The sequence below is a fragment of the Macaca nemestrina genome, chromosome 3 (genome assembly GCF_043159975.1).
Source record: "Macaca nemestrina isolate mMacNem1 chromosome 3, mMacNem.hap1, whole genome shotgun sequence".
Classification (NCBI taxonomy): domain Eukaryota; kingdom Metazoa; phylum Chordata; class Mammalia; order Primates; family Cercopithecidae; genus Macaca; species Macaca nemestrina.
In genome coordinates this window covers 124,897,141-124,914,071 of record NC_092127.1, presented here as the reverse complement: position 1 = coordinate 124,914,071, position 16,931 = coordinate 124,897,141, and the positions used below count along the sequence as shown (strand labels likewise).

Sequence of the window (16,931 nt, the reverse complement as noted above, 5' to 3'; positions counted from 1 at the left end):
CATCTTCATCTATAAGGCCTCTTCTGTTAATATTAAATCACGGTAACTGTTTAATATGCACGTGTAACACAAGTCTTACTTGTTTTCTCTAATATAAAACTGAAAACTCTCTGTCTTTTCTTGTTTTTTTAAGAGACATGGGTCTCACTAAGTTCCCCAGGCTCAAAAAATCCTTCTGCCTTAGCTTCTTGAGTACCCGGGGCTCTGTAGGGCCATGTCATTGTGTCTAAGAAATGGAAGTAATATGTTTTACTATGACACATATCAATTTATATCTTGTGATACCCAACAAGAATTTTAGTGTAATCTAAGATTATAATTACAATTAAAATATGCACATTAAACTCAATTTTTTTTTTTTTTTTTTTTTGTTAAAACTCTTGGGATGCAAACATAATGGCTTTTAAGGAGATTCACATATTATTTAAAATATCACACCAGCCACTTTTAATTGTACAACTACAGGTCAGTTATCATAGTTGACAAGTGATAGTTAAAATTTCACTGTGCTTTCATTTGTGTGTGAGATAAACAAAAGGTTAAAAGTAAGAAGATACAAAAGATAACTCTGGATAATTCATAAAATAGACACTGAACTTCTAAGTAATTGAAAGCTAAATGGAGTTAGACAGCCAAAATCAACCCTAAAAGATTCATTGCTTATGCCTATGAAAAGGCCATATATTTTTAAAAAATTTATGATGACTTAGAAATAATCTTATTTCAAATTTAATGCATAAAGCACTTCAAACATATTTCACACCTATTTCATAGATAGGTCTGAATGTACTCTGAACATAGAAACAATAAGAAACATAAAACAAGTCTTCAAAATGTAAATAGACTAAAGTTTAAAGGATTATTCACTCTGGAATTTCATGGAATAATGATTTACATTAAGAGGAACAGAGGTGGTGTAATGTATTAGAGAGCAGAGCATTTCTGATACACCAATATTCTGTTTGTGTTTGGTGTTATAATGTTTACTCAGTAGCTGAAACATTTATTCATAGTGTTATAACCCAGGAAATCAACCATTGAATAAACTGCTATTAATTTTGCACCAGAGATTCATGTTTGAATGACCATGCATTTCATAGGTTTAAATACCAAAAGACTAATTATCCCAAAGGCCCCATTAAAGGATAGCATAGATTGCAATCAAAAACAATCCTAACACTGCTCAGCTCAAAAATGATCTTCAGCTTTTGATGATAAAGGATATTTTTATTTCTCTACCTACTGCACTCACTAAGAGTATAGGTCATATATAGATATATATTTATATATACATATATATATGTGTATATGTATATAAACACACCTATATAGACCTCGCAAGCAATTTTCCCCAAAACCTTAGAAAAATAAACCTGGACAGTTTCTTATACACAAAGATTCATTATTTTATAAAATAAAACACAAATTAAAAGTTTATCTTCCTAATCTCTGTTCAATGTTGAAATTTTCTTTTTCCTTTTAAATAGTATTTTCACAAAATGTCCTTATTAGCCTTATTCTAATAGCTTCGCTTCACATTCAGAATGAAAAGCGCAAGAATAAAATAATATTTTTTTTCAATCTGGTTTTTAAGTTTCTAATTGCTCATTCTGCAAAACAATGCTGAGATTAAAGTAGTAAGAATGATGAGACTCAGAACATGTGACTCCAAAATATGGCACGTTGGCATTTGAGAAAACAGCAAAAGCAGGAAGGTAATTCTCATCTTCACCCTGCCTTTTTCTCCTGATGCAAATCAAACAACTGAGCAAGAATTTTCTAACTTTCCCCTGAATCAAGTCATAATATTCTCCTTAAAGAATGTCCAATTCTCAATTCTATACTACCCAGAAGGATAGTGGAATGTGAATATTCAGATCATTGGAAAGGCATAAATGAACAAATTAATTTTTAGCGTTTACATCAACCTAATTCACATCTCCCTATACCTCAAAGGAAGGATCCCAAGACACAGAGATGCCCAGAACAATCTGAACAAATGCCTTGCTAAGTTCCCCCCAATGTACTACCATTAGATAATTCCCCCTTTGTCCAGTTGCACTTTCCCACGACTGTCTCCTCTTTATCAAACCTACACATAAAAAAATACAAGTTTTTCTGTTTCTTGGGGTCATAACCAAATGCTGCTATCTCACATAAAACTTACACAAAATAAATTTTTGTTTTTCTCTTGTTAACCTGTCTTTTGTTATAGGGGCCTGAGTCATGAACCTAGCTATAGATCAGGAAAGAAATACTTCCTTCCCTACAGAAACCACACATAATCATAATAGACACCTTTAGCCAACTACAAATTTAGCCGACTTATAGGGAACATTTGTAATGTGTTCTTGTGTTGCTCAGGAGACTTAGAAGACACCAAATCCAATCAAAGTGATCAGTATACATTTCCAGAACGAGAGTATATCTAAAGAAAGTTGAGTCTACTCAACTGCATTTTCATTCCTCTGAAGTGTTAGAGTACTAACATTTATTAATCAATGTTTTCTCCTAGATAGTAAAATTCTAGACAAGGACTGTATTATATTTGCTTTGTTCACTTATAATTGTTGAGGATATGAAGATAGTCAAGTATAGAATTTACAAATGGCATAGCTGCAAGAAAAAGAATTTGCCAGCCAGAATTAAGCAAATGATTATAGCTGGCACACAGAGGTATTTCCATTCATTAAAAAATCTACTGTATTGTGCTTTTCACAATCTAAGTTTGTCCCAAGCCTATCCAGTTCCTTTTGCTATGATTTTATGCTCATTAAGTCACTTTCTCATTATAAATCCAATTCTCAATTCTATACTACCCAGAAGGATAGCAGGTGTGAATATTCAGATCACTGGAAAGGCATAAATAAACAAATCAATTTTTACTATTTATATCAACCTAACTTAAGAATTTTGGTTTAAAGAAGTAAACACCCTGATATTATGTTCACCTTCAAATTAACTGATAAAGTTTTGTTTTTAAACTGCCATTTATAAAGAGAGACCCTCAAGAACCAAATTAATCTCATACCCATTAATTTGGTTCTTGAGGGTATCTCTTTATAAATGCAGATGGACTTTCTTTTTTAAAATGCTGTGAAATGTATACATGTAGAATAAAGTTTACAGCCAAACATTTTCATTGTTCCTCCTGCCTTTTTTGTTTCTTTCCTTAATTTCTTATAAAACAAAACAAAACAAAAACTAGAGAGCTTGCTTCTGAGGTTGTTCTCTGTCATACAAAATCCATAAAGATAGGTATGGTTTATTGCTTATAAATTACAACATGCTTACAAATTAGAGCGTGTCAGCCAGAAACACAGCACATTTACATTGGGATTACAGTTTTCGCAATAAGTAAGAGAGTAAGATAGTCACAATCATGCCTTGAGCCAATAAACAGCTTTACTGAGGAACAGAAGCATGATATTCCAAGTATCCTGGATTACTTGTTGTTTTGTAAGACTGATTTAGTTTCATTTCTGAACGACTTGCTACTCAAATATGGGCTGACCCAATGAAAAAATGAAATGTTTTCATACCACCGCTATGAAAAATAAATAGGGATTTTATAGATAGGGATTTTATAGATTATACCCAACTCACCTCTTAGTGATGATGAAAAAGTTCACACCTCAAGTTGCACCTCCTTCTTAGTCTGTGTTCCTCTTGTTTGACAGAGCATTGGCCCTGCCAACGCTTTTGTTTTTCTGTTCCCACCCTTCTGCCCCCCATGAAATTCCTTTATTTCAGTAAGGTACATTATCGTTTTTCTATCAGGTGTCCATGCATGCCATCACAACACAGACATTCAACAACTTAACACATTTATAAAAACGCAGAAAGTACCTGGACATAGGCTCTGCAAGAGCGCTCTCTTTTCTGAAGCTGAATCCATTAAGACAGCAGATTAAACACAGAATAGAAAAAACAAGTTAGTGACAGAAGAAAACAAGAAAAATAAAAGAACACATCTACACAAAACACCTTATTTTGTCATTCACTGCTTTTCAGAAGAAAATGAAAGCTAAGCAGCAGCAAAATGTAAGCAAGCAATGGCTTGAAAAATAGTAGCCAACATCCTTTCAGAACAACCTAAGTGAAAACTGTATGGTATGAAGTTGTTAATGATAGCAAGAAATCTTTGAATACATTTAGTAGAAATTAGTAAAAATCAATATACTTCATTCATCTGCAATGATTCATTTCACATTAGGTTAGTTATGAATTTATGGGTGACAAAGACATGAAGTTAAGGAAATTACGTCAAAAGTTTGGAACCCATTTTTCAAACATTATTTGTGGTTTACAGATAATATAAATGGTTAATGTGCACCACAAATCATATGTTCTTCATATATACAACAACTTCTGTTTATCAGGAAAAAGGAAATGCCCATTCATTATGACTCTTTGATTCTAATGGGCACATACTAGAGATAACTACTACTGATTAAAAGAATGTGATTATTCTCCTGATTAATCGCTGCTTTTATTTCTTGAAGAATTTCTTTTGACAGTTTTGGCCAAAAATCAAATGATAGAAACTTTGGTGGGATAAGAAGTATATTTCTGTTTGTTTGTTTGCATAGAGAGTGATGTCTTTCTGGGCAAAAGGTTAGCAACAACTCATGTTATGTCCCAAACATTATTTCCTGGTGATAAAATGAATAATTAATAGCAGTTTATCCACCATGTTTAAATAAATGAGCTAAAATTTTATAAATTCATTTGTGGGTTTTCCTCTTCTTTCCTATATATATATATTTTTTTCCTTAGTAGCCTTGATTGTCGAAGGAGAAAATTACCCAGTTTTAAGAAGCAGTTACCCAGATGCCTTTTGTGTGGCTTATACTCTCCCAACTCTAATTCATGCATTCTTCAATGAGCATAGAGCAGTTACTCCTCTAAAGAATTAAGTGAGGAATGAGTGCAAGTAAATTGCCAGGGCTGTCATTTGGATCACTGACTTGCATCGTAGTTTGCAGGACTCTAACCCTCTAGAATTTCAATACAGAGCACAGTTAATTTGTACTGAGTTGACTTTTCAAATCTGATGGGTTATAACTGCTTCAGGGAAAGTGGGAACCACAGGAAATGAGAGCAAGCCAGCAAGCATGTAAATAAACTTTGCCCTCCCTTCTCCTTACCCCATCATGCAAATTAACATATGACAAACCACATTATATAAACAATTGAAAAGAGCCAAATGGGTAACAAAAGAAAGCATTAAAAAGCTTCACAAATGGAAATTTGCCCATTATTTAGTTATTTAATATTCAGAGTAGGCAAGCTGATTAGCTGTAGCCAGTTAGAATGTGACATTAATTGCCAGCTTTACCTGATATTGTCAGACATCAACACCATTTTTAAATAAAGATACAAAGTACTGCTATAACAAGTCATGTTATGGATATGTAACATTAATAGAAATGACTACATCCAGTACATTATGATAACAATAGCTGGCAGCAATATTCATTAATAGCATCCAGCCAGTCTGGGCAACAACGCATTAAAATCACAGCATGCCCAGATTATATAGGTAGCTGTGGATTATATTCCATCAAGCAATTAGTTGTGATTCTATCAAGGGCATAAGTGACAAAAATAACTCCTTTATGCTCAGAATGAAAAAAATAATAATTTGTATCGAATAATAAAACTGTACCTGTTTTCTGCAGATGAAATTGCAAAACAAACAAAAAACAAACAAACAAACAAACAAAACTGTTTGCCAGATAAAATACCTGGCTTTTCTGTGTTGAATAATCATTATTTAGAAAATTTATTTCCCTTTGATGAGTGAAATTCTTAACCTAGTAAGCCATAGAAGAACTAAACATATTAAAAGACTACTTTGCAGTCATTTTCATTCTAAACGAGAATGTTCTTTTAGTGAATTCCATAGAGGAATATTAGTCTGGCAATGTCAAATTCTTCTTTTTTAAAGTAGTAAGGCTATCATGATATTCAAGGCCCTAAAATTCAGTTTCAATCATTGAACATCTCTACTACACAAATGCCAGCCAGTCAGGGAACACATGTCATTTGAAGGTAGCTATGCTAATATGTTTTACCATGGGGTTAATTCACCATGTGATATTTTGTTACATAATTATATTATTTATAAATATATGAAATATATTTTAAATGTTTATGTAAATAAATGCCTATTTCATTTACGTAAATATAAATGAAAATTCATAAAATGTATTTTCCCTGAAGTTGAAAACATAAATAATTTTTTAAATTACAATTCAAATTTGCTGGAAAATATTTAAGCTTTTAACATTTTAATGTTAGTGATACAAAATCTGAGTGATTTCAAAGTCAAAAGGAAGTAGAAATTAAACTTAATTACTTGCCTTATGAATTTTTTAAAAGTTTTATTAATTAGGGTAAATTATCTCAGTTTTTAAATAATCTATAATGGATGTTAGAGATTCATCCATCCTTCCAGAAGAAGATCTGTAATATCTTCTTGTTATTATGTTCTAAAGTCTTACTTATTGATTAGACATTTATTTCATTGTCAATTATCTTAACATAAAAGTTTGAAAGAAAAAAGAAACTGCATTTATGTACATTAACCCTCTCTGAATTTAGCATACCAGAATAACTGCCATGGAAAACAGAATTATAAATTCAAAATATATATACAGAGATTATCATTTATCATTTCTTTAGATTAAGAACCACGTAGTTCTATTATTATAACGAAATAACAAAGGAATTGAAAATAACTTGATTCTCTTTATAATGATTATATTCTATAGAAGGGGGAAAATTAAGCAGTGAAGTCTTTCTGATTTTACGAAAACTTTAAAGACATATATATACACACACACACATATATAGACACACACACCACACACACACACACATAATTGGGGTCCTTACCTTGTTCAAACTCCGGGCAGCGCTATCTTTTCCACCTGGGGTCAAGTTCCGAAGTTGTACATCTAGGAGGCCTACCAGCTGGTCCATGGCCCGGACAGAGTAGCTGATGTCCCCAGCATTCAAGTGATTTCTTGTCTGTTCAGCCAGCTCTCTAGCAATGTTGGCAGCTGTCTCACCAGATTTCAACTATAATTTTTAAACGGAATACAAAGGAAAGAGATCTCACATAAATACTTTTATTGGTTTCTTTCAATGATCATGTTTGCATGTAATTGTAATGATTGATTAAAGAAACAGTTGTTAAACTCCATCTTCATCTGGAATACACTCCCCAATTTTTCCTGCGAATTCATCTTTTTCTTCAAAACTTGACTTTAAACTCATGTCTTCAGAAAGCTCCTCCTGAGGAAACTTACTTTGAAAAATCATGTTTACCTTAATTATCTATTTGGGTAGTTAAGTCTAAGGTTTGCCCTGTGGTTTTTCTCTGTGAGTTTCTGAAGTTGACTTAGTTGCTTGTGTGTTGTGGATCCCCAACCACATTGTAAGTTCTCAGAGGCACGTACACATTTTCCTTTGTGTCTAGTTTAGCACTTAGTTCACAGTGAATACTCATCAGCTGCTAAGCTCTGTGAAAATTCTACCAGAAATAAAATCTGGGCTTTTCAAAGTGATTTTCGTCTTCTTACTAACTGAATAAGGAATTTCTCTCCCGGTATGTTATTGCTTAGTTTCTAGTATTTTTTTTCTCTGAAAGTACATGCTGATTTTTCAAGTACATTCTACAAGAATATGTCAAATTGTCAACACTCCAAAAATATTAAAATAGATAAAGACCTAATACGTCATCATCATTAGAACAAATTTGTTAGCCATGGGTAATTCAAACATAGGAATATATATTAATTGGTAAGAAAGTCATGAGAAACAAGAATGAGTAAATAAGTGTAATTTCCCAAGTTATACTCTTCTTTGTTTTGAAATTAAAAAAGTAAAACAGGACTATAACACATTTACATTAAATAAATAAAAAGTGTACAAAGTAAAAATAATGAACACCTCTATTTCACCTTTCTATATTCTCACTTTCTAGAGACTCTTTATTTATTTATTTATTTATTTATTTATTTATTATTTATTTATTTATTTTTGAGACAGAGTTTCCCCTTTGTCACCCAGGCTGGAGTGCAATGGCGCAATCTCTCGGCTCACTGCAACCTCTGCCTCCTGGGTTCAAGCGATTCTCCTGCCCCAGCCTTCCGAGTAGCTGGGATTACAGATGCCTGCCACCACGCTCAGCTAATTTTTGTATGGGGGTTTCATTCACATGTTGGCCAGGCTGGTTTTGAACTCCTGACCTTAGGCAATCTTCCCGTCTCGGGCTCCCAAAGTGCTGGGATTACAGGTATGAGCCACCGCGCCCAGCTTTTTTTTTTTTTTTTTTTTTTTCTTTGGTAAGGCAGGTCTCACTGTCACCCAGGCTGAAGAAGTTCAGGGGCACAATCATAGCTCATCACAGTTCACTGTAACCTTGAACTCCTGGGCTCAAGGCATCCTCCCAGCTCATCCTTCAACATAGCTGGGACTACGGGTGTGTACCCACTATGCATGGCTAATTTTTTTTTTTTTTTTTTTTTAAATTTTGTAGAGATGGGGCTCCTGGTCTTATGCTATCCTTCTACTTTGGCCTCCTAAAGCGCTGAGATTATAGTTGCAAGTCTCTAGGAGTTTCTTAATAATTTGATATTATCTTTTCAAACTTTAATCTGTCCTACTGTCAGAGGCCTTCCAACCAGAGTAACTGCATTTTGAGTGAGGGCTAAGAAAATGAGGCCGGGACTCGCTGACTTGCATTCTCAGAAAGTTAGGCATTCCTAGCTTCTAGATATTTATGGTTAAGGGAACAAACTAGTAATGTTTGCTAAACAGACGCAGCCTTGGGAGATATCCCGATATCCAGAGAACAAAGGCATTCCTAATTTTGCTTTAAAGACAACAATACTAATTTTTGCAAAATATAGTAATTAAGAAAAGTAGCTGGATGCGGTCTCCCAGCCTTTTGGGAGGCTGAGGCGGGCGGATCACGAAGTCAGGAGATCGAGACCAGCCTGGCCGACATGGGGAAACCCCGTCTCTACTAAAAATACAATAAATTAGCCGGGTGTGGTGGCAGACGCCCTTAGTCCCAGCTACTTGGGAGGCTGAGGCAGGAGAATGGCAGGAATACGGGAGGCGAAGCTTGCAGTGAGTCGAGATCATGCCACTGCACTCCAGCCTGGGTGACAGAGCGAGACTGTGTATCCAAAAAAAAAAAATAAAGACAGAAAAGAAAATTAACGCTTTATCACAAACCTTTGGAGCATAGCACATCTCCCCAGTATCTCATTTTATCTCATATATATAAATACACACACACACACACACACATATACAAGCACTGGGCTGGGCACGGTGGCTCATGCCTGTTATTCCAGCACTTTGGGAGGCTGAGGCGGGTGTATCATGAGGTCAGTTTGAGGCCAGCTTGGTCAACATGGTGACACCCCGTCTCTAGTAAAAATACAAAAATTAGCCGGGCGTGGTGGTGCGTGCCTGTAATCCCAGCTACTTGGGAGACTGAGGCAGGAGAATTGCTTGAACCCAGGAGGTGGAGGTTGCCCTGAGCTCAGATTGCACCACTGCACTCCAGCCTGGGTGACAGAGCCAGACTCTTATCTCAAAAACAAACACACTAACTAACTAACTAACTAACTAACTAACTAACTAGAAAAAATATACATATACAAGCATTTTATCTAGGGTGGATGCTTTCCTCCTCTTACTTTTGGGAACGTCCTACACTGCCTATGGAATAGCTATCCTTTCACCACTGTACTTTCTTAATCAACTTGCTTTTGCTTTGCACTGCGGACTCGCTCTAAATTCTTTCTTGGGCAAGATCCAAAAGCCCCCTCTTGGGGTCTGGATCTGAAGCCTTTTCCTGTAACACCATTACTATTTAAATATATAATAGTGTCATTATGTACAAAATTATTTTCTTCCCCTTTTTAAAGGTAGTCCAACACAGAAAATGGGAACAAAAAGAGAAAGCCATACTCTCTGTAAGTTGTTTCACTAATGGCTATTCAGAAAGCTAAAAGGGGGACAAGTAAAACTCTTATTTAAATAGGTAGGTTATCGGTTATAATGATCTACTTGGGATGCTTAGCGTTTGTATCAGGATTGAATGTTAAAGAAACAATAAATTAATTAAACTGATTAGAACACCTAAATTATTTACAGTCATATTCTCATGTATATAGAAAAGCCTAACTCAAAAAGTAAAAACAAAACAAAACAAAAAAGATTTAATATCATTAAGTGGTGGCAAGGGTTTGTTTCAACAAATATCACCTTCATAAACTACTATTGGTAGTGTATATTTGTATTGCTCCTATGACAGTAAATTACCATTGTCTATTAAACTTTGACATGTGAAGACTGTGTAACTCAAAGTATCAACCATAAGAAATAATCCCACAGATATACAAAGAGAAATGTTCAAGGATGTTGATTCCAGCTTGTTTATGATAAACAATAAAATGGATTATGACTATATAAAACTCTGCAGGAAGATTCTTACCTTGGAATTTTCTTTTAATTAATTTTTTAAATTAAGCCAGTCAAATTTGGCAGTGAGGGGGTTGTATAGCAAGTATATTGACACTAATGTTAATAAATTCTGATAATCCACTACCATCTGATCCATGAAATATTCCATACCATGAAATATTATCCAACAGTTTAAAATTATGAATGAGATCAATAATGTGAAGATTAATCTTCAGGCTATATTGTTGAGTTAAATGCAGATATGAAAGTTATTTACATATACATGCTAATAAATATTTGCATGCTATTGAGAAATATAAACACACTACGTAAGTAATTGTAAATATGCTACTTGTGAAAAAGAAATAATATATACAATATTTGTGTTTATTTATATATGTGCATTTCTATATATTTAAATATATAGAACAAAGCCTAAAAAGGGAGAATCAAAAGAAAAATCCTTACCTATAATGTTAAAATTTTACATGAAAAATATTTTAAACAATTATTATATAATCAATACTTTCTAGAATTTTTTTTTTTTTTTTTTTGAGACAGAGTCTTCCTCTGTCTCTGAGGCTGGAGAGCAGTGGCATGATCTCAGCTCACTGCAACCTCTGCCTCCCCAGTTCAAGCGATTCTCATGCCTTGGTCTCCTGAGTAGCTGGGATTACAGGTACATGCCACCATGCCCAGCTAATTTTTGTATTTTCAGTAGAGATTAAGTTTCGCCATGTTGGCCAGGCTGGTCTCGAACTCCTGATCTCAAGCCATCTGCCCGCCTTGACCTCCCAAAGTGCCGAGATCACAGGCGTGAGCCACTGCACCTGGTCCAACTTTCAAGAAATTCTTAAAATAGAAAATATCAGGACTGAGTATAAGAAATTTGTAAAATATGGTCAGGGTCTTTTTGCCTAAAATACCTGTAAGACTAAAAGGAATACATTATAGGGTTCAAGGATATGTATGTAACAAATTCAATGTAGATCAAAGTAGCACTCGTGGCCCACTGGTGGGTCATGAATGTACTTTTAAGTGTTCATAAAGTGATATAAATGTGATTAAAGTCCATACGTTTAAATTTCTGTACATAAATTAGGGCTACTTACTGATAATATAGTAAATCAAGTAACACATTCTAAAATTCAGTGTTCATTAATTAATTTAGTGAGATGCCAGTATAGTGTAAGTATTCAAATTCAATATTCCATCAAGAAGTCTGGACACCTGATACAACTGATACTTTGGAAAACTCCCCCACTGGGCATGGAGATATCTAAGATAGCTGGAATTCCTATAATTTTCCAAAGGGACATTATTTTAATTAATGTGCCATTCATAGTGTCTTGCAGGTTATAATTTTTCACCTATTATACTCTTATAATAATGAATATGTTTGTAGAATTACTATTGTTTTATTTTGTTAATCATGGGTTCTTATGTAATTATTTTGTTGTTATTATTATTAAGTTTCTTTCTCTGTCTTTGTTACCATACAATATCATTTCTATAAGAAAAAAAGTCAGTTTGATGGACCTCTGAGGTTTTATGATTCACTACGGTGAATCATAAAATATACTACGGTTTTAAATATACTACGGTGACAAAAGTTTGAGACCTACTAAATTAGGTAATCCTTTTTTCTTCATCAATACATCTTCAAAACTAAGCATACAAGTATTGACTTTAATTACATCTATCGGTGATCATTATGAATAGCAAAATTAGTCATCAAATAGAGAAAAAAATGAAATAATGGTACTGGTATTTTCCTATTGTAATTCCATTTCTTTTTTTTTTTTTCTGTGTGGTTATACAAGTATAGTTTTCAATATGAATTATTACATTATTGGAGTGGGAAATGAAAAGGTGGAAAAGAAGGCCTATGTAATTCCCTTATATAAAAATTTATCAATATAAAAGGGCAGAAAAAAATTAAACATTTTCTTTATGTGCAGTAATGAAAAAGTTGAAAATGTAGATGACCAACAAGTCAAAATGTAATTGTTCTCAATACAAAAGATAATAATGAAGGCCAGGTGGATGGCTCACACCTGTAATCCTAACACTTTGGGAGCCTGAGGTGGGTGGATCACTTGAGCTTAGCAGTTCAAGACCAGCCTCGGCAACACATTGAAACCCCATCTCTACAAAAAACAGCCAGGCAAATTCATCTGTCCATATATGTGTCAACAACAGTGTAGTTTTATAAATCAATAAGTAAAATAAGAAAATCACTAATGAATTCTCTTATAAATAGTAACTGTATTTTAGCATTCAAGAAGTGGGGTTTTTGTTGTTGTTGTTTGTGAACAATAAACTTAATCCTTCAAAAGAGCCCTGGAATTCAATGTTTAACAACAAAAATGTTGGAAGGAAAAAAAAAAACTGAAGTGCAAATAGGTTATAAAAATATTTGTAGGCTGGGCATGGTGGCTCACACCTGTAATCCCAGTACTTTGGGAGACCAATGCAGGAAGATCACTTGGGCTCAGGAGCTGGAGACCAGCCTGGGCAACCTAGGGAAGCCCCATGTCTACAAAATTAAAAAAAAAAAAAAAAAATTCTCAGGGCCCACAGTGGTCCCTGCTACTTGAGAGATTGAGGTGGGAGAATTGTTTCATCCTGGGAGGTTAAGGTTATAGGGAGTCATGGCCATGCCACAGCACTCCAGCCTGGGTGACAGAGTACAGAGTAAGACCTTGTCTTTAATGAATAAATAAATAAATATGTTTATAGTAAAAATATGAAAAGTACCTTTTTAGGGTAAAATAAAAGCTGCTATAACAAATTATTTTCTGACCCTCTATTCTTTTTTTTTTTTTTTTTTTTTTTTTTTTCTATTTCCCAAGCTGGAGTGCAGCAGCACAATCACAGCTAACTGCAGCCTTGAACTCCTGGCCTCAAGCAGTCCTCCTGCTTCAGCTTCCCAAGTAGGTGGGACTACAGGCCCTCTCTTCATCTTAAAGTGAATAAATCATAGCAAAAATGTTTCATTCTTTCAATGATTCTTTGCACACTTGTTATTTCCTGAGGAAATAAAGATGAATCTTACACAACTCTTGCACTCATGGGGTTGGAGTGAGGTGTGTAAAAGATCATATGAGTTCACAACAATTCAGTTGTTGTGACAGGAATGTGTATGAGGTATTATGGGAACAGAGAACAACCACAAAGCTGAGGGACGGCAAGAAGAAGTAACTACCAAGTGAAATCTTAAAAGATAAAAGTCGAGGGATACAAGGTACAATGGAATACTAATCGGTGCTATTGAGGGGAAAGAATAAGCCAAGAATATGATACATAAAAAGTAAGATCTAAAATAAACATGGCTTGAGTAGACATAGTACTAGGTACGATAAGAGGAAAAAAAATTTTTTATACTTTCAGAATCCAGTATTGCTACCTGCATATCCGTACGTTTTTGTCTAGCGATCTCCATCCGCTTATCCATCCATCTATTATTTCAATGATTGTTCATTCAGCCTATATATTCATTTGTTCTTTGATAAACATTTGAATCTCTATAGCCCTGTGCTAAGGTCAGTGTTGAATAAAATGCTTTCTAATGAGAGGGAGTTTATATACTAGCCATGGAAATAGTTATTAAGAATTTAACTGTACAAATATATAATTTTAATTTTGTTGAGAGCAATACAGAATCCCAGTGTGGTAGAGTAGTTTGAAGACATTTTAACCTGGCATGGAAATGCTTCTCTGAGGAAGAATGTTTAATTTGAGATGGAACAGAAAGAAGAAATTAGATTGGGATGTGGGTGGGGGCATCTGGGCAGAGGGAACAGCTTTTAGGAGGGAGGGGCATGCAATCTTAGGGAAATTGCACAAAGGGCACCATATCTGGTGTTTAGGCAGCTGGAGAGGTGAGCAAGGACAGGATTAAGTAGTTCTGGTTTAGAAGTTATCATGAAGATTTGCGGAATTATGTTAAGAATAATGGGAAGGTCCTGAAGAGCTTACATGGGATATGCCAAATTAGGTTTGTATTTGAAGTCAAATTCAGGGGAAAGGATTAGAGGGTTCAGGAGTGAATGAAAGGAGATCTGGGTGAGGAGAAATTGCTATGGATTGGGGTAGTGGGTATGGAGAGAAGTGAAAAGCAGTGGCCTGGCCTGAGAGGAATTTACAGTTACACCTGACAGGACTAGTGTCTTACTGGGTGCAGGAGGGGAAGGAGAGGGAGGCACCAAAAGCCATCCTTGGGTTTCTGGTTTTCCTAACTACACGGTGGTACCATTAACTGATTTCTCCCATAGCTGCTCCCAATTCAGTTTCATGGCCACATTTTCTGTCCGGCTGTCACGGCCCACATCCTCTCCAGTGGCATCCAAAGTGAATCTCTTTCTGATCACCCTGTTTACTTCTCTTACTCCAGTTATTGCAGACTATAATGATCTTATTTCCATACAAAAATATATATATATGTTGAATGTGCCTCAAGTTTTCTGTGCACATAGGCAGGGCTGAAATACATTTATTCTACATCTCACAGCTTAAAGACCTCACTAACTTCTTTTGCTAAATTCTACTAAAATTTTTCTCAGAAATAAGCAATACACACTGAGAAATGTTACAAGTTTTGTGAGGATTAGTAAATTAATGCCTATATTGATATGGTGGGATTATATCTAGGATTTGAATCAGGGAGGGAAAACCCAGCAGCTTTAGTTAAAAATAATAATTATGATGGAGACAGATAACATTTTAAATTTGGATACAAGTCAAAGCAATTTTTAAAAAATCAGCATTGAGATTTTATTATATCAACCACTAATCAAGTGCCAAAACAATTTATAAAGGAATTACACACAGCGTTCAAGTACATAGCTACCATTTCTTTGAGATCTATTTTACCATAAATCTGAGTCAAATGGGTATACAAGCAACAAAATGCTTCTATCTTACAATTAAACGTAAGTTAAATAAGTGTAAAATTTTGGAATTGCCACTCATCTCTGACAAAATAAAGAAGCAATTTACTTTTATTTCATGCTAGATCTAAGGAAGATAGAATGGGGAATTTAAGATACAGGAGACAGGATTCAACCTAGTTTTTAGGGGAGATAACTGACTTATGTTGTAAAGTAGCTACATTCTTTCTAGATTTTCACATCCCTCTTCTTTAGAAAGTAAGGAATAACCTTGCATTATCTGAAAATCTATCAGTAACTTGTATACAAACAGAAACAGAGGCACTTTGGTTTCTTAGAAATAGGAAGAGGCTATTCTCACCATTACAACATTGACAATTCTTTTTCATGTAATAGTGGAATCAGGCAATGGAGTAGGAAGCTGACTTCCCTTTGCATGTAAATAAGGAAGCTATACAGAACTGTACTACCACCAAACTTGAAGTGAAAAAAGATGGGTGAAGTTATAAAGCACAATGCTTTCTTTAAAAGTATGCAAAATAGTCTCCTTTTTGAAAAATTGAGTGCAAGCTGGAGATCAAGCTGAGGCAAGAGACTATGATTTTACAGCAGTCATTAAAATAGGTGAGAAATGGGATATTTTGCCTTCATGTTTCAGGAGGCATGGCTCTAAGCCAACTTGTTGGCTTTCAATAAAAACTGGAAACTTTTTTTAAAACATTAATTTGAAGACATATATCTCTCTTCCAGTGTATGTAGATATGTATACAGATATGTATCTATTTATGTACCTATCTATTCATTTATTCTTCTACCTACTTTTCTCCCTTTTTTTTTTTTTTTTTTTTCCGAAATGGAGTCTCACTCTGTCGCCCAGGCTGGAGTGCAGTGGCGCCATCTCGGCTCACTGCAAGCTCCACCTCCTGGGTTCATGCTATTCTCCTGCCTCAGTCTCCCGAGTAGCTGGGACTATAGGCACCCGCCACCACGTCCGGCTAATTTATTGTATTTTTAGCAGAGACAGGGTTTCACCATGTTAGCCAGGATGGTCTCGATCTCCTGACCTCGTGATCTGCCCGCCTCGGCCTCCCAAAGTGTTGAGATTACAGGCGTGAGCCACCGTGCCCAACCCTTCTACCTACTTTTCCATCCATTCATCCATCCATCCATCCACGTACATCCATCAAGACTTCCATCCACCTGCCTACTGGCCTGTCTTTTCCTCTCCCTTTCGCTCTCCTTTTCTCTATCTCATTGTTGGAGTAAAGGTAACCTTTTGTACAACTTATGATTTTCCTCCTTTCTCTTCTGCACAAATAATTTTTTTAATTAAATCTCATCTTTATGAATGTATCCAGCTGGTTTATTTACAACAAATTCCTTTGTGATATTCTAACTTTAAAAGCTTACATCTTCTCTAGTGAAAAGTAATCCACTCTTTAGTGTCACACAGAACTTAATCTCTAACTTCACAAGTACATAAGTGACTCAAATTCATTTGTGAGTTGAAACTGTCAAGATTCTTTAGCTGTTTTCTCCCACTTG

The 16,931-nt window shown here is 34.9% G+C and overlaps 1 protein-coding gene across 50 annotated transcripts in view; it reads right to left on the bottom strand.

Annotated features, from left to right (window-relative positions):
• Nucleotides 1-16,931, bottom strand: part of LOC105463581 (adhesion G protein-coupled receptor L3) — an 856,114-nt gene that overhangs the window by 155,972 nt on the left and 683,211 nt on the right. For 48 of the 50 annotated variants that reach the window (XM_011710771.3, XM_011710772.2, XM_011710773.3 and 45 more), the window contains 2 exons: nucleotides 6,904-7,089; nucleotides 3,850-3,888 (listed from right to left, as the gene is read on the bottom strand). In XM_011710771.3, coding sequence (XP_011709073.2) covers nucleotides 3,850-3,888; nucleotides 6,904-7,089 — 225 coding nt within the window. The remainder of the gene's footprint in view (nucleotides 1-3,849; nucleotides 3,889-6,903; nucleotides 7,090-16,931) is intronic. The other 2 variants (XM_071093442.1, XM_071093443.1) reach the window with 1 other exon arrangement.